Raw genomic sequence first — 18,703 nt, forward strand, 5'->3', positions numbered from 1 at the left:
GTCAGGATCAAGGTTGAGAAAGCCTTCTAGCCACCCTGTTCCAAGTCTAGACAGTCCTCCTTGGCGAGATACTCCCTGATCACAGATGGAAGAATGGGTTGCAAAGGGTCTAATTGTAAACTAGATGGGGGTAGGGTTCAGAAAGCCCATGAAATGGTGAACAAGCATGCACTCTGTGTTTGCTGCCTAGAGACGAAGCCAATCTTCAACAGGTGCAGAATTACTGGCAGTGTGTTATATATGTAATAGATGTAGGACAGCACATCTACTCCTTGCCCTCTCAAAGTTTAAACAAAGAATGAAAATTGTTCTATGGTGGAATCCCCATACAGACACAATCCTCAAAAAAATCTCAAGTTGACCCAGGTGTGCAGGGATCACAGAGGAGAGGCATCTACTTTTGTCAGGGTAGTTGTCTACTGTGTGAGGGCAGAGAAGACCAAAAGCTGGCAAACTTGTGGATAGCAGCTGTTCAGTTCACTGAAATACATAATTTGCTCTTGGAGAGAACTCAGAACATGTCAATATGCAGTGACCTCAGTTGTCAGTAACAAATTAGCTCTACAGATTCTACTTAGTACAGAGGGAGAATAGGATGTCTTCAAGTCCCAGAGTGAGAGGTCTTTTTCTCTGGCTATCACCAAAGACCTCAATAGTGAGGAGGTAGCCTCTGCAGGCTCAGTCCTAAGCAAGGGGAAGTCTCCCTGTTGGGATATGAAAAGCATTTCGAAATTGAAAAGGGCAATTTCCCTGAAATACAGATATAACTATCTGTCCTGCTTATGAATGTCAGGGAATCTATGGGAGCATGGATGTTTGCAAGCATGGGTGTAACTTTATATGTAGTGTCTGTGTTGTTTATGTTTGTCTGTATATGTGTACTGGAAGAAATATTCATGTACCTACATCCTCCACTGATTTGCACCTTGCCCATGGGGTCCAGTTCCCCTAAAGAAAACAGAATGAAGAGAACTGGTTTTCATTTGAGTGGGAAGCTGCTGAGTAAGGCAGAAGCATTCCCATCCCTTCTTCACAGATCACTACCTGCATGGACACCTGCAGGGTCCCCCTCACCTGGCTGGCTGTGGTTCTACCTCCGTGTCTAATGGTCCTCCTACCTCATTCATCCTTTCATTCTGTGTCCATCACCAGGTCCTGGAAACCCAGCAGTGAAGAGAATTTTCACAGCTCAGAATTTAAACAAAAGTTTCTCTATCTCCTCACTACTGCCACCTGAGCTAGATGCCTACCAGGAACTGAAGGGAGGCCCAGGGTATATGGAGAGATTCTGAAGGGCTGTACGGAGCATGGTGTAGCAGTGACTGTGTACAATGGCTTCAATCATAACTCCTGAAGGCTCTGAGCCACTTACCTGCACAAGATGCCTATGTGCATGCTCATAAGAGGGCAGTGCTCCCTCCCCAATCAGTTCCGTGTCAAACAGCTCTGTGACCAGGATGTTAGCACGACATGGCAAGTCACCATCTGAAAACAAGTGAATAGAGTCAGAAACGTGCCCAGACTAGAAAATATATTTATGACAAATACGTTAAAGACACCACATCAAAAAGTAGGGGATAGAGAAATGACTCAATGGTAATAGCATGTGCTGCTCTTGCAGAAGACCCAAGCTCAGTTCCCAGCACCCATATCAGGCAGCTCAGTACCCCCTGTTAACTCCAGCTCCAAGATATCTGACACCCTCTTCTGGGTTTTGAGGAGTTCTTTTGTCAACTGTTTTCTAAACCTCTAAAACATAATATACTGCTACAATTATTTTTAATGAGCCAATAGACCTTGGAAAGAGCTATTTATCATGGAGAATTAACTGTAAACATTTCTAACAGCTGATGAATTACATTAGACAAGGCCCACTCATCTTCCCTACACAGAGGACAAATTTCACAGATGACATTGAAAAGGAGATGTGTTAAAGTGGTTTAGAGTTAAGTACAGTGCAAGGAGTCCTGGAGTCTTGTAGACCTGGTCTGGATACCACTTTCTAGCCTGGAGCCTGGGTTTTTACCATCCAGTTAGGCACCTCAACTGTAAAACGAGGACCAGAACAAGGGTTAGCAAAGTACCTCTCCTATGACACACACATGGGCTCCATGTGCCCATTTTACTTAAACGTTGGTAAAGTGGAAGTGAGTGTAAGTAAATGGAAGTTAAGAGCAAACTCCATCTCCTGGCTTAGAAAGTGTTCATTGTCTGTAATACCTTAAATTCCAGCTGCAACACACTGTCCCACCTGACCCATCCCACTGCACTACCACACACTCGCTAGCCTCTGCCTTAGTGAACAGCACCTGTCACACAGCACACACAGGGGCATCATTTGTCAGGTCTAGGACTGTCCTAGTCACCATATCTCAATGACTACAACAATGCCTTACAACCAGTAAGAAGAGTCAGCAAACACCAGCTGAATTCCTGATTCTTCCCTGTCAATCACCATCAAACCTTGCCAATTCTACCTCCTAAATAAATTTTAAGGTGATGAGACTTGAAATGATTTACCATCTAAGTTTGCTTCATTAAAATAAAAACAAAGCTTTATGACCCAGTGAATTTTAATAAATACTTCTTAGAGCCTAGTATTATCAAGTGAGTGTGAATTTATGAGAGGGTGATGTATAGGAGCCTGAAGAAAGGCAATTATACTGAGTGTGTCCTAATTTATCACGTGAATGCAATGGATAGTTGAACAACTGTTGCCACACATACTCAGGGTAATCCATCTAAGGAACAGACTCCAAACTTAGATACTAATTTTAAGGCCTCAGAACAGACCCTTGGGGAACTCACATTTGGAATAAGAAGGAAAGTAATAAATTAACAAAGGTATATGCCTAATCCTAACGTTCAATAGGCCATACCTAGTAAGTACCAGGCTAGCCAGGCCTACAGAACAGATCTTTTCTCAAAAAACAAAAACAAAAGAAGTGAAAAAGGAGAACTAGTATTAGGAAACATCACCAGGAACTTGAAAGTTTCAGGAAGGATGGAATGCAGAAGCACCAACACTGTGGCATCTGGAGTGGGGAAACAGAAGACTTCTAACTTAGTAATGAGACCACCACTTGTGGTAGGATATGGCAGTGCACACCTGTAGTCCCATCACCTGGGAGGCAGAAGCAGGAGGCCAATGTGTTTGAGGTTAGCCTGGGTTACATAAAGAGACTCTGTCCCAATAAAACAAAAACCTTGCCAAGGCATCTGTTAAGATGGGGAACTAGTACTGGGCAGTTTAATCAAGAGGGAAGAGGCAGGTAGATCTCTGTGAGTTCAAGGCCAGCCTGGTCTACAGAGTGAGTTCCAGGACAGCTAGAGCTGTTACACAGAGAAACCCTGTCTTTTAAAACAAAACAAAACAAACAAGTGTTGAAAGAGAGAGAATGGTGTGTAAGAAGAGAAAAGAGGCCGGGCGGTGGTGGCGCATGCCTTTAATCCCAGCACTCGGGAGGCAGAGGCAGGAGGATCTCTGTGAGTTCGAGGCCAGCCTGGGCTACAGAGAGAGTTCCAGGAAAGGCGCAAAGCTACACAGAGAAACCCTGTCTCGAAAAAAACCAAAAAAAAAAAAAAAAAAAAGAAGAGAAAAGAGGGTGCCAGTTTCTCAAGTGGGCTTTTATTTCTTTGTTGGGCCTGGTGTGGTGGTGCATACCTTTAACCCCAGCACTGAAGAATTCAGAGATTCACCTGCCTCTGCCTCCTGAGTGCTGGGATTACCACTTCCCTGGCTAAAAGAATCTTTATAGTTAGGAGTTTGTTTGAGGCCAGCCTAAACTGTGTGTTGTTTACACATACACATGTAAACACATACATATGTACACAACACATACAACACACATGCACACAAATACACACACACACACAGATTTTTTTTTTTTTAGACTAGATTAAGGGGCTGGAGAGATGGCTCAGTGGTTAAGAGCACTGACTGCTCTTCCAGAGGATCTGGTTCAATTCCCAGCACCCACATGGCAGCTAAAAACTGTCTGTAACTCCAAGATCTGACACCTTCACATAGAAATACATAGAATAATGCACATAAAAAAAATTTTTTAAAAGTTAGATTTAAATATAATCACTTTATGTTTGAATGTTTTGCCTGCATATATGCCTGTGCATGATATACAGGCTTTGTGCCCACTGAGGTCAGAAGAGGGCACAGAATGCCCTGGAACCAGAGTTATGGGTCATTGTGAACCACCACATGGGTGCTGGGAACTTAACAGTGCTCTTAACCTTTGAGCCATCTCTTCAACCCTATATTTGGATTGTTTTTAGAAACAGCCTTGCTATGTAGTTCAGGCTGACTTGAAACTCATGCTCTTCCTTCTGCCTCAGCTTTCCAAATGTTTGGGATTGTCCACACCTCCTAGCTTTAGGGTCTTAGGGATCAAACCCAGGGCCTTATATATCCAAGACAAGTACTCTACCAATGGCTACCTCTCTATCCTCAAAGTAATTTTTTTTAATGTGAGAAAAAAAAAAACCAGGTATGGTAATCTGTTATCTGCCTGTAATTCCAGTACCCAAGAGGACCAAGGCCAACCTCAGCTACAAAGTGAATTCAATACCAGCCTGGACTATATTAGATCCTGATGATGATAATGGCAAAATTAAGCTTAAAATATGTAGATCCTTCAATCCTAAAATACTGCATCTTAAAAAGTGGTAATGGCCATAAAGAAAAGCTTGTCTTTCCCCTTCCCCAAATGTTTTAGCTGTGTTCTCCAAGTTTCAAAGAGCATGTAGAATTTTCTAAGTTCAAACTCCTGACTATGAAGACTTTTCTTACTACTGTAAGTTTGATTAAAGCAATAAGTTTCTTTGCTGTGTGTGACTGCTGTGACATTTCATTAGCTCTACTTTTCACACAAAGGTCCTCACACCCCTCACCTGGTCCGACTGTCACCTCAGTGGAATGCTTGTTAATAACTTTAATCTTATCACTGAAGCCATTTTTCTCCACAATCTTCACAGCAGCATCAGCCATAGGCTTAAAAACCTGTAAGTCGGAGAAGGGGTGAGAGGAGCGATGAAAGGGGGGAGAATGAGCAATGTACTAAAACAAAACAAAAACCCACTTACCACTCAAGGACTCATAGCTAGCAAGATAGTACCTGACTCTGGTCCCATAATTTGATGCTAAAAATGTTTTAGTCTCCAAATGTGTGAAAATGAACATCAAAGGATGAAATTCAGCTAGGTGTGGTTAGCTTGTGTCTAATCCCAGAATTCAAGAGGCAGGACAATCATCATGAGTTAGAGGAAAGCCTGAGCTATAGAGTGAAACCCTGTCTCAATCGCCCCCACCTGCACAAAAATAAGTTTAAATTCAAGGTACTATTTACAACTTCCCATTTCATGCCCACTAAGTGAAAATGAAGGAATTTTGTACTACTTAGTAAGGGCACTAGGTGTCGCTGCCCTTACTAAATATGCTAAGAGCAGTGCTGTTCCACAGACCTGGAAAAATGTGCTTTAGTCTCCAGAGATAAGAAACACAGCTAAAGTATGGTGAGACCACCTTCATTTTCAGAACTGACCCAGACTAAAAGCACAGTCTGTATTTCCTTATGAAACAAAGTAGACCACTTTACTCTCCCAGTCATACCCCTTTTCTTTTTTCTTTTTGGTTTTTTCGAGACAGGGTTTCTACTGTTGACCTCAGGATTTTATGTGATTAAAATTTTTTTTATCTTATTTAAGATACTGTTATTATTCATTTACCACATTTCCTGTTATAGTGTATACTATTTACATTACAATAAAAATAACATGCTTGGGGCTGGAGAGATGACTCAGTGGTTAAGAATACTGACTGCTCTCCCAGAGGTCCTGAGTTCAATTCTCAGCAACCACATGGTGGCTCACAATCATCTATAATGAGATCTGGTGCCCTCTTATGGCCTTCAGGGACACAAGTAGGCAGAACACATGGTATACATAATAAATAAATAAATCTTAGAAAAAAAAAATAGTAACATGTCTAATGTTTTATTAATGAAATAAATGGTAAGGATGACAAGATGGCTCAGTGGGTAAGGGAGCCTGCTGCAGAGCCTGATGAAATGACCTGAATTCAATCCCTGAGGTCTGAATAGTGGAAAAAGAAAACAAACTCCTAAAGGTCAACAGTAGAATGTATTCTACTTAGGCTCCTGAGAGTTGCCCACCTTGTCATCTCTACAGTGTGGCCCTAATCTCAAAGTCTAGAAGGATGAGCATTTGGGATAGTGTGATAGATGGATCAGTGGGCAGAGGTGTAGAGGTGTGACTTGTCCTGAAAACCACCACACAAATGCCCCCCCCCACATACAAAACAAATAAATAAAAATGTGACTAAAGAAAAATTTAAGGGTATGGTAGTGGACACCTTTAGTCCTAGCATTTGGGAGACAGAAACAATGGATGTCTATGAATTAGAGGCCAACCTGGTCTACATAGTGAGCTCTAAGCCAGCTAAGGACATGTAGATAGACCTGTGTCAAAAAAAAAAAAAAAAAAAAAAAAGAACAGGCCTGGTGGCACACCTTTTAATCTCAGCACTTGGGAGGCAGAGGCAGTCGTATCTCTGTAAGTTTAAGGCCAGTCTTGTCTGAATATGGAGCACACCTTTTAATCTCAGCACTTGGGAGGCAGAGGCAGTCGTATCTCTGTGAGTTTAAGGCCAGTCTTGTCTGAATATGGAGCACCAAGACTACATAGAGCAACCATGTCTCAAAAAAAACCAAAAGAAAGAAAAAGTCAGGATGTAAAAAGCAGCTAGTTCTCCAGGGACACTGAACCTCGTTACACATTAGATCGAAAGGTCAGGTCACACTCCGGGAAATGCACTACAACAGCATTAATTAAACTGTTGTCTTAAGACTGTGGCAGCTCAGACTGGACAGGGTCTGCTGGAGAGCCAGCATGACCCTGAACCCTGATTAATTTAAAACTGTTGTCTTAAGACTGTGGCAGCTCAGACTGGACAGGGCCTGCTGGAGAGCCAGCATGACCCTGAACCCTGATTAATTTAAAACTGTTGTCTTAAGACTGTGGTAGCTCAGACTGGACAGGGCCTGCTGGAGAGCCAGCATGACCCTGAACCCTGACTTCCCTACGTCTACCTCTGGAGTATCAACAGCCAGTTTATGGAGTGCTAGGGATTGAATCCAGGTCTATATGGCAGGTTGATACTCTACAGACTAATCTATATACTGTGGGATGGTCTGTATGTCAAATGTGTTGCTGATTGGTCAATAAATAAATCACTGATTGGCCCGTGGCCAGGCAGGAAGTATAGGCGGGACAAGGAGGAGAATAGAGCTGGGAAGTGGAAGGCGGAGTGAGGAGACGCTGCCAGCCGCCATCAGGACAAGGAAGATGTAAAGTACCGGTAAGCCACAAGCCACGTGGCAAGGTATAGATTAATAGAAATGGATTAATTTAAGCTGTAAGAACAGTTAGCAAGAAGCCTGCCACGGCCATACAGTTTGAAACCAATATAAGTCTCTGTGTTTACTTGATCGGGTCTGAGCGGTTGTGGAACTGGCGGGTGGCAGAGATTTGTCCTGACTGTGGGCCAGGCAGGAAAACTCTAGCTACATCTATATCCCCGACAAACACTGTAATGTAAATCTCAGTGCAAAGCAGAAGCATCTCTTAAAGTTTTTTTTTTTTAAATTTATTTCTATGTGAATGATTGTTTTGCCAGTATATTAATCTGTGTATCATAGGTGTACCTGGTGCCTGAGGAGGTCTGAAGGGGATGGAACTGGAGTTATAAGCCACCATGTGGGTGCTGGAAATCAAACCTGGATTCTCTGCAAGAGCAGCCAGTGCTCTTAACCACTATGCAACCTTTCCAGCCCACATAACAATTTTTGAAAGCTCCTCAGGGAATCTGACACAGCCAAGTCTGAGAATCACTGTTTCAGAGCAGAAAAAAGCTCCTGGAGAAAGGAACCCTGTCTGACTCATGTCTATGTATGAAGAAGCTGGTCATGTGCTTGGCATGTGTTTGTCAACAGACGGGGAGAACCAAAGGACCTAAGGGCTTTCCCATTTAAGATACAGGATGCACACCTGAACAGTACGGCTTACCTCAACAGCATAGCAGAAGTCAGCACCTGCAGTAACTGCCATCATTGACAAGAGACCCGTGCCAGTGCCAATGTCAAGGACCAAAGCCTTCTCTCCTCTGTCTTTCACCCTACTCACAGCTGCCCGGATACCCTGGTAGTATTTTATATTCTAAGAGAAAGGGAAAATAACTGTCATGTCACGTGTTGTTATAATTAAGTGAAAAGGTGCGCTACAGAATTGGAGTCATGGTTGACAGCACCAGTTTAAGTCAGGACCCTATATCCTTTCTAGCCCCTAGATCAGCAGCACTTCCAGCTGAGCTAGATAGGTACTGCAAGACTCCGAGATCACTGACTCAGCTTCCTGCCCTGTATTAAGTGATTCTCTGTCTGCCATAATCTTCTATTCCCTATTGAGGAATGCTGGAGACTGCAAACCACTGTCCTTCTTAGCTGACAGGTATAGCCAATAGGGAAATTAAGAGGGTGAATGGCAGGTACGAACAGCGAGAAAGTATGTCCTTCCTAAGGAACACTGTTCTAATCTGTTTCCTTTCAGAAATGGCAGCTGGTTCCAGGCCCCCTCTTCTCCCAGGACCCTACAACCAGCCTCCTCTGGTGCCTCAGAGAAGCACCCAAACTCAAGTTCATTGATCTCAGAAAGCACCAGCCCACAGGGCCTCCTTGTCAACTTCTGGAAGTTTCTGTCAGTCCTAGATCAGGGCTTCCTACTTATTTTGGTATGTTCTCATTAAATACTCCAGCAAACCTAGGTCCTTGGAGTGCTCTTAACTGCTGCAGGCTGCAGGAAAATGTAATGGAATCCAGCTACTATCACAAAAGCTACTACTTGCAAAAGTCAAGGACTTTGACTTTTAAGAATGTCAAGCCATGGCTTAAGAAGTCTTGGTGATATTTTAACTTTTGTATATATATTAGCCGATTCCTGAAATAATTTTCTTGTATGCTATGTATGCTTCCAAGAACTCATAACAGTGTATTTTATCTGAAATACCTATCAAGTATCCAAGGCCAAACGATCTGCTGAATTAAGGCAAGTTAAGCTCAGACCCTCCTTTCTTATACAGCCTTAGTGGTATTTATACTAACATTATAGACTCCTAACATTTACCTAACCACCTCTAGGAATGTAGTTCGAACACATAAATTCCCTTCTCCTGATACACACACACACACACACACACATATATATATGTATGTATATACATACACACACACACACACACACACACACACACACACACATATATTTTTTGGTTTTCTGAGACAGGGTTTTTCTCTGTGTAGCTTTGCACCTGGCCTGGAACTCACTCTGTAGACCAGGCTGGCCTCAAACTCAGAGATCCGCCTGCCTCTGCCTCTTGAGTGCTGGGATTAAAGGCATGCGCCACCACCGCCCGGCCTTCTTCTGATATATTAACCGATTTTAGCTCTTAGTTGACCTCCTCCTTTACCACTCCCCCTTTGGGTTATAAAAGAAAGCCTGACAGTTACTGCCTGAGGAAAACTCTTGTCTGCCTTTCAAGCCTGGTGGCCCTGCTTTAGTTAGAGCACTGCTATTGCATGGGTATAGAATTATAAACCTCAGAGACTTAGAGAGGATTTCTGAGGATTTTGACTGGAGAACTGGATAGAGAACTAGAAGAATGAGATGGAAGATGGAGAAGAGCCAGATGGGTAAGAACAAGATGAGAAAGACCAAGATGGGGCAGAACTGAGATGAGAGAATTAAGATAGAACTTTGAGGGGACAGCAGATAAAGCTAAAGAAAAATCAGGCAAGAAAGAAGCTAGGCATGAGAACAGAACTGAAGTTGTGTAGATAGGATTACACACACACACACACCGAGACAGGATTTCTCTGTGTAGTTTTGGTGCTTATCCTGAATCTTGCTCTGTAGACCAGGCTGGCCTTGAACTCACAGAGATCCGCCTGGCTCTGCCTCCCAAGTGCTGGGATTAAAGGCATGCGCCACCACCATCCAGGGTAGATAGGATTTTATCCCAGAGGAATAAAGTAGACAGACAAAAGAGCTTGGTGTACTTAGATTCTTTTCCCGAAAATAATTCTCACTGTTCATAGCTTCTCTTCTAGGCTCCTGGGAAGAATATTATTAAGGCGAGTCCTTAATAATATTCGAGACTTAACCACTGAGCCATCTCTATAGCCCCAATAAATATTTTTAAATTGTTTTCTCATTTATTTACTTATTTGTGTGGCTTGAGGAATGTATGTGCATGCACATGTGCACCTCAAAATAGGATTTGCAGGAGCCAGTTCTCTCCTTGTACCATGTTAAGTTCTACGGACTAAACTGAGGTCCTCAGGTTTAGAGATAAGTACCCTTACCTGAGGAGCCATCCTGTCAACCCAATGATTAAAAAGGGTTTTTTTGGTTTGGTGGTTGGTTTTTGTTTGTTTGTTCGTCTGTTTTTAAGTTTAAAACACCACGTGTTGATTTCTTTTCTTTTTCCAATGCTGGGTATCACTCATGACCTCACATATACTAGTCAAACGTACTACTGAGCTATATACCAGTCTTTAAAATAATAAATGTTGACAAAAATTTGAAAAAACTAGAAATTCCATACATCAGTAACAGGAACATAAGATTACACAGTCATCCTAAAAAAGTTTCAACAATTTCTTAAAGTGACAAATATCTACTTACTAGGGACTAGAACCATGGCTCATCAGTTAAGAGCACTTACTACTTTTATACCTGATTCAAGTGCTAGTATCCACATGGCAGCTCACACAGTCAGACTGACCCTTGGGTTATCATGCTGAGGAATGAGAAGAGGAGCACAATGCAAGCAAATGAGGGCTGAGCAAGGATTTGCAGTTGGAAGATCAGCAGAATTTGATGACAGATTACAGGCTCACAAAAAGAGGGGAGAGCCATCTTTCTGGCTTGGATGGAATGTCATCTGGCCAACTTCCCTCTGAAGTAAGAAGGACCCTTTCTATATGGGTCACACTAAAATCAGAAAAATCTTATAAGCACAAGACTCAATAATAAGATGTTCTTAGTCTAGTAAAAAACCAGGACTGCAACCAGGCGGTGGTGGTGCACACCTTTAATTCCAGCACTTGGGAGGCAGATCCAGTGAATCTCTGTGAGTTCAAGGCCAGCCTGGTCTACAAAGTGAGTTCCAGGAGAGGCTCCAAAGCTACATAGAGAAACCCTGTCTAGAAAAACAAAAAACCAAAAAACAAAAACAGGGCTGCTTTTTCCCAAAGAGCTTAGCAAACACACTCAGATATTTGATTAAAAATTAGAAGACCTTTAGTATAGTCTGTACATTGAAGGTGCTCAAGAATGTCCTTTTAAGGCTAGAGAGATGGCTCAGCAGTTAAGGATGCTTGCTGATCCCACACTGGGCAGTTACAACACAACTTCAGCTCCAGTGGTATGACACCCTCTTCCAGCCTCTGAAATCACCTGCACACAGTATGTATCTGCACACACACACACACAGTTAAAACATTACATTGTACCAATAAATATACAAGATGTTCAATTAATTGTACTGTATATATGTATAGGTATGCATGTGCCTGCTTTCATGTGTATCCATGTGGAAGCCAGAAGCTGGGTGTCGTCTTCTATCAAATTCCAGGGTATCTGAGACCAAGTCTCAAGCAAGCCCCCACAGTCTACCTGTCTCTGCCACTCCTACTGAGGTTAGAGACACACTGTTATGCCCAGATTTTACACGGGTGCTGGCTGATTCAAACTCAGGTCCTCATGCTTATGAACCAAGTATTTTTATCCACTGAACCATCTACCCAGCCCTTGTCTACTGCACCTTAATAAAGCTGAGGGGGAGAAAAACAGCCAGAGGTAGAACCCAGCATCCTGAAAGATTTTCTATCTATTTACCATACATCTCTCAGTATCACTGAACATCCTGATTCCTGGGAGAGTTTCTGACCTAAAATCTAAGATTCTGAAGTCCACATCCAGATTATGGTTTCTACCAGTCATGGTGGTACACCACCTTTTAATCCCAGTACTAAGAAGGCAGAGAAAGGTGGCATCTCCAAGCTGGAGGTCAGTATGGTCTACATAGCAAGTTCCCATCCAACCATGGCCATACAGTGAAACCCTGTGTTAAATATGGTTCATTTTACACTTACTCTGTCTTTGTCATGTAGCATATCTGCATAAGATGACCTTAAAAGATAAAAAAGAAAGAAAAGGTAAGTCAGAAACCTTTGCTAATAAAGACATACATGAACATATCAAAGAGTTCCCACATATAAATGTAGTCTTCAAATGGATGGAACAAGTGTGTCATCCACTTTAAAATATTTTAATAGCCTAGTGTGGTAGCTCAAACCTATAATCTCAAGCATTTCAAGGCTGAGGAAAGAGAATGAGTTTAAGAACAGCAAAACACAGTCTCAAGAAAAAAAAAATTTAAACTGGGCATGGTATCGCTTACCTTTACTCCTAGGACTTGGGAGGCAAAAGCAGGTGGATCTCTGTGAGTTCAAGGCCAGCCTGGTCTATACAGTACGGCTTTGTCTCAAATAAATAAATAAATGAAAATTTTAGTTATTTGGGGCAAGAAATGCATACACCATGGCATAAGTGTGGATGTCAGAGAACAATTTTGTGGAAGGTAGTGCTCTCCTTAAACCATGTGGGTTGCAAGGATTGAGCTCAAGTCTTTAGGCTTGGCAGCAAGCCCCTATACCCACTGAGCCATCTTGTCAGCCACAAAATTTATTTTAATATGGTCAGTTACTATCATTCTCTGCTATTGCAAAAAATCATCTCAGAGCAGATGTTCTTCTCACACCCAAAAATGCTCTAGTAGTTAACCTAGAGAAGTAATTTTTAAGTGTTTGTTTATTTATGTGTGCATCCGGAGAGCAAAGGTCAATTTGCAGGAATCAATTCTTGCCTTCCACCTTCACATGGGCCCTGGGGATGGAACTCAAGTTGTTAGTGTTGGTAGTGAACACCTTTAACATGCTGACCCATTTCACTGGCCCACCAGTTAGCCTGTAATAGAAACCTGTAACTATGAACGTCCTGATCATATTAGAACTCAATAATCCTAACCCTTGACCTATCCTCGAATAACCCTTATACACCTTAGAACAACCCCATACATTCACACTGGGAAGAGGAATGGGAAAGGGAGAGCCCAGGCTCCTGTCTATGTGAGGGTCATCAGGCTCAGAAGTTCACATCCCATCGGGGGAAATGACTGCCTAAATGCACTGTGTAAAGAGAAGAAAGTAACATCCATACTTTAGTTCACAGCACATCATCAGGAGAAACAAGAAGCTAAATATGGTGTATAAAAGGAAGAGAATCAAATACAAGAGATTTCTTGAGTGGACTAAGGGCAGACGGGAATGGGAACATGAGCAATCATGGGGGCATTTCAGGCTGAGGTAGAAGGCTGGAGCAGGGGACTCTCCCAGGAGTCTATGAAAAGGACCCCAGGTTAGACTCCTAGCAATAGTGGATAAGTAGCCTGAACTGGCCATCTCCTGTGACCAGATTGGTGCCTGGCCCAATTATCATCAGAGAGACTTCATGGAGCAACTGATGAGGCAGATGCAGACCCACAGCCAAACATTATGCAGAGTTCGGAGGAGAGCAGGAACAAGAGGGGTCAAGGACACCACAGGAAGGCCCACACAATCAACTAACCTGGGTTCATAGGGGCTCGCAGAGACTGAACCGACAACTAAGGAGCCTGCATGAGACCGACCTAGGTACTCTGCATATGTTACAGTTGTGTAGCTTGTTCCTCTTATGGGACTCCTAACAGTGGCAACAGGGGCTCTTTCCGACTCTTTTACTGGCTTTTAGGACCCTACTCCTCATACTGGGTCACCTTGCCCAGCCTTAACACATGGGGTGGTGCTTTGTTTTACTGCAACTTAATATGCCATGTTTTACTGATACTCCTAGGAGACCTGCCCTTTCCTGGATGGAGACAGAAAAGGAGGGGATTTGTGGGGGTGGGTGGGGGGGATGGAAGACAGGGACTGGGAGGGGAAGATGTAGTGGGGAGGGGAGCTGTAGCAGGGATGTAAAATAAATAGATAAATTTTGGGTTTTTGTTGCTGTTGTTGTGGTTTTTTTGTTTTGTTTTGTTTTTTTGGTTTTTTCGAGACAGGGTTTCTCTGTGCAGCTTTGGAGCCTGTCCTGGAACTCACTCTGTAGACCAGGCTGGCCTCGAACTCACAGAGATCCGCCTGCCTTTGCCTCCTGAGTGCTGGAATTAAAAGCATGTGCCACCACTACCCAGCTTAGATGAATTAAAAAAAAAGTGAGAAAATCACATCCATATTTTCTACTACAGCAACTAAAAGTTCTGGAAACTTGGGGGCTGGAGAGATGGCTCAGAGATTAAGATCATTGGCTGCTCTTCCAGAGGTCCTGAGTTCAATTCCCAGCAACCACATGGTGGCTCACAGCCACCTATAATGAGATCTGGTGCCCTCTTCTGGCCTGCAGGCATACATGCAGACAGAACATTATATATATAAATTTAAAAAAAATTCTGGAAACCGGGGCCAGGGGTGGAACTCAGTGGCATAACACGTGCCCAGCATCTAGCATGTGTAAAGCCCTTAATTAGATCCCCAACACAACATACAGAGGTACATAAATAAAGAAAAGTAAAAAGCTGGAAACCCTGTGCAAGGTCAAGATGAATACCCAGGACTCAGGCCATACCCCGAAGATGCTCTCTGGGAACTCCACGGGAAGCTGAGGCACTAAAGAGGCCTCCAGCTTTCTGCCAGCTGGCTGGGAAAGTTTATCTGAAATGCAGATTCTCTACATACACCAAGTCAGGTCAAAATGGAGTCTGGAGAGCTGCATTTGAACCAACTCTACCGCAGGCAGTTTCAACACTGGCTGTATATACTCTACACTTGCAGAACACTACACTGAAAGAACACTTTTCCTCAGAACCACCTACAGTCCTTCCTGTGCTTTATTCTCCCCAAGCTTAGGAAGGAGCTACAGGTGCCACTCAGTGATAGAATACTTACTTGCCTAGCATGCTTTAAATGAAGACGAGGGTATAATCCTAAGAATCCTTACTTCATTCCCCATCTACCCCACTGTGTTGGTTAGTTTTTTTCAAAGTCTCTCTTAGTTTTGAGACAGGTCCCCAACTATGTATCCCTGGCTAGCCTGGAACATGATACATAGACCAAGCTGTTCTTGAACATAAAGAGATCCACCTGCCTCTACCTCTCAAGTGCTCATCTTCAAAGTATATGCCACCATCAGCTTGGACTGATTTTAACTGTCAACTTGATACAAGCTAGAAGCACCTGAAAAGGAATCTAAGCGTGGAATCATCCAGATCAGTGGCCTATAGGTACTCTGTGGGGGCATGTCTTGCCACAGTTAGAATCACCTGAGTAGCTGCACCTGAAGAATTTCCCTAATAAATTCTGAGATAGGGACTGGAGGGATGGCTCATAGGTTAAGAGCACTGGCGGCTCTTCCAGAGGTCCTGAGTTCAATTCCCAGCAACCACTCGGTGGCTCACGGCCATCTATAATGAGATCTGATGCCCTCTTCTGGCATTCAGGTGTATATGCAGATAGAGGACCATATACATAAAATAAATTTTAAAAAAAATTTTAATTCTGAGATATACAGATATTCTTATATAATTAATTTTTTCATGCCTTTGAGTCTGTTGATCTAGAGGACCCTGACTAAAACAAATTGTGGTTCTGGAGAAACAGAATTGTAGGCTTAGCGGTGTCTAGAACAGGTTCTTCAGCTGAATAGAATCTACAGTCACTAAAAACTCCTCAGATAGCTGGGCATGGTGGTGCACATCTTTAATCCCAGCACTTGGGTGGCAAAGGCGGGCAGATCTCTGAGCTGGAGGCCAGTCTGGCCTATAGAGCAAGTTCCAGGACAGCCAGGGCTACAAAGAGAAATACTGTCTTGAAAAACAAACAAAAAATTCCTTAGATATATTGAGAGCACTGAAAATCCACGGTGTGCACTTTTTTTTTTTTTTTTTTTTGGTTTTTCGAGACAGGGTTTCTCTGTGTAGCTTTGCGCCTCTCCTGGAACTCACTTGGTAGCCCAGGCTGGCCTCGAACTCACAGAGATCCGCCTGGCTCTGCCTCCCGAGTGCTGGGATTAAAGGCGTGCGCCACCACCGCCCGGCTGGTGTGCACTATTTAAAGAACTTATCGAGATAAATGCATTTGATTCCCAAGTCTCCTCTTGTGAGGTATAGGAAATTTAGTGATTCTGTGTATGAGACCTTTGAACATTTGTGAAAAAATAAAAACAGTGATGCTGGTTCATTCCTTTAAGCACCTTTGGACAAAGTTACAAAAGACAAAAACGAGCTGGGTAATAAAATTGATTGGCTCCAGATGCACATAAACAATCTAAAGGTTTGTAAGTGTGCACTTGAAGAAAATCCTCTGGACACACCCCCCCCCCCCCCCCCCCCCCCCCCGCCCGAAAAAATTCATTAAGTGAGTGAGCTACAAAATAGTAACAACAGGGGGCTGGAGAGATGGCTCAGAGGTTAAGAGCACTGCTTGCTCTTCCAGAGGTCCTGAGTTCAATTCCCAGCAACCACATGGTGGCTCACAACCATCTGTAATAAGATCTGGTGCCCTCTTCTGGCCTGCAGGCATACGTGCAGGTAGAACATTGCATATATAATAAATAAATAAATCTTTAAAAAAAAAAAAAATAGTAACAACAAGCACTCTGTTAGTTTGAGGCCAGCCTGGGCTACAGAGTGAGTTCCAGGACAGGCACCAAAGCTACACAGAGAAACCCTGTCTCAAAAAAGAAAAGAAAAGAAAAGGAAAGGAAAGAAAAGAAAAGAAAAGAAAAGGAAAGAAAAGAAAAGGAAAAAAAAAAAACCCAAAATAGTAACAATAGCTAAGTCACACCTGAGATGTTGAGAACCAGAAGCTACCTGGCCCTTAAAGTTGGGTGTCTCAAAAGTTAGGGTAGTCCTGGAATAGCTGTCACTCACGGGGGCGAGGGCCAGTAATTACTTAGGCCACAGGGTAGGGCGCCCCTGTAGTCCCAGTCTGGCACCTGGAGTGGTTGCTGCAAAGTGGTTGGTTCCTATTCCACCCTGAAAGCTTGGAAACTGGTTTGCTGCAGGAGAAGGACGCAGCAGCAGCAGCAGAGCAAACTGACTCACTGGCAAGACGAAGGCCAAGCCAGTAAACGGGGAAGCTTCCTTCTGAAAACCCCTTTTCATCTGGGTCTGCCAGAAGGTGCCACTGCAACCAGGGTGCTTCTTCCCACCTCACCCAAGACAACATGGAAAATTCTTCAGGTGCAGCTCCCTACTCAGGTGAGTCTAACTGTGGCAAGGTAACGCTAAAACCAACCATAACAAACAGCCACCCAGTCCCATCTGCATTGTCTACAGGCAGCTTTCAATTTCCATTTCCTCTTCCAGTGCTGCTTTTTACAAAAACTAAGCAGCACCTGATTTCTGACACAAACGCAGTATAACTCTACACTTGCTCTTTTCATGTAATATACTCTGAAGATCACTCTACCAGTGGAGGATGATATAAAGAACTTCGTTTCTGTTTTCCCAGTTGGATTGCATTTTGCAATACAGATACACCACAGGTTTGCCTAACAATGTTGATAGACATGTTATTTTCAATATTTATTCTGACTCAGAATAAAACCAACCAAGCCAAGAATAAAGAAAACTACATCTATTTGGAGCTAATTAGGATTTCAGCCTAAGATAAATTCATGCACTATTGAAAATGTGCTCCCTGCCCACTTTATATGTTGTGTGCACATTCATGTGTGTATGTGTGCACAAGCACAAGTTTGTACAAGCATGTGGAAACCACAGGAAAATCTCCAGTCATCTTCATTTATACTGTGCACCTCCTTTGAGTCTGGGTCTCTCACTGGCCAAGTTCACCGATTAGAACAGACTAGCTGATCAGCAAGTCCCAGGGATCCTTCTGTCTCCACTTCTGCAGTGCTGACATTACCAGCAGGTGTCACCACACCCATTTTTTGTTTGTTTGTTTTTATGTAGATTCTGGGGGCTAAAGAAATGATTCAGCAGTTAAGAGCACTGGCTGTTCTTACAAAGGACCTGGGTTTGATTCCCAGCAACCACATAGTGGTTCACAATCATTCTGTGGCTCTGGTTCCAGGAAATATGAATACCTATTCTGGCCTTTGTGGGTACCAGGCACATATCTACATGCATGTAAAACATTCACACATTAAAAAAAAAAAAAAAAAAAAAAGGCAAGACATGGTGTCACAAGCCTTTAATCCTGGTACTTGGGAGGCAGAAACAAGTGGATCACTATGAGTTCAAGGCCAACCTGGTCTATATAGTGAATTCTCGAACAGCCAGGGCTATATAGTGAGATCCCATCTAAAAAAAAAAAAAAGTCCTAGAAACTAAACTAAGGTCCTACCACCACTCTACCAACTGAGCTATGAGCTATGACTGCAGCCTCCCTACCCAGGTTTTTTTTGTTTTTGTTTTTTTCCTTTTTAGTTTATTTTAGGAACTGGAGAAATGGCTCAATGGTTAAGAGAACTGGCTGCTCTTCCAGAGGACCAA

At 43.0% G+C, this 18,703-nt stretch overlaps 1 protein-coding gene across 3 annotated transcripts in view; it reads right to left on the minus strand.

The window, feature by feature from the left end:
* Positions 1–18,703, minus strand: part of Prmt7 (protein arginine methyltransferase 7) — a 59,759-nt gene that overhangs the window by 22,086 nt on the left and 18,970 nt on the right. For all 3 annotated transcript variants that reach the window (XM_052727669.1, XM_052727670.1, XM_052727668.1), the window contains exons 3-6: positions 12,243–12,279; positions 8,098–8,247; positions 4,906–5,014; positions 1,373–1,485 (exon numbers count right to left, since the gene is read on the minus strand). In XM_052727669.1, the coding sequence (XP_052583629.1) occupies positions 1,373–1,485; positions 4,906–5,014; positions 8,098–8,247; positions 12,243–12,279 (409 nt within the window). The remainder of the gene's footprint in view (positions 1–1,372; positions 1,486–4,905; positions 5,015–8,097; positions 8,248–12,242; positions 12,280–18,703) is intronic.

Source organism: Peromyscus californicus, unplaced genomic scaffold (genome assembly GCF_007827085.1).
Source record: "Peromyscus californicus insignis strain IS unplaced genomic scaffold, ASM782708v3 Scaffold_8__1_contigs__length_139910024, whole genome shotgun sequence".
NCBI classification, from domain to species: domain Eukaryota; kingdom Metazoa; phylum Chordata; class Mammalia; order Rodentia; family Cricetidae; genus Peromyscus; species Peromyscus californicus.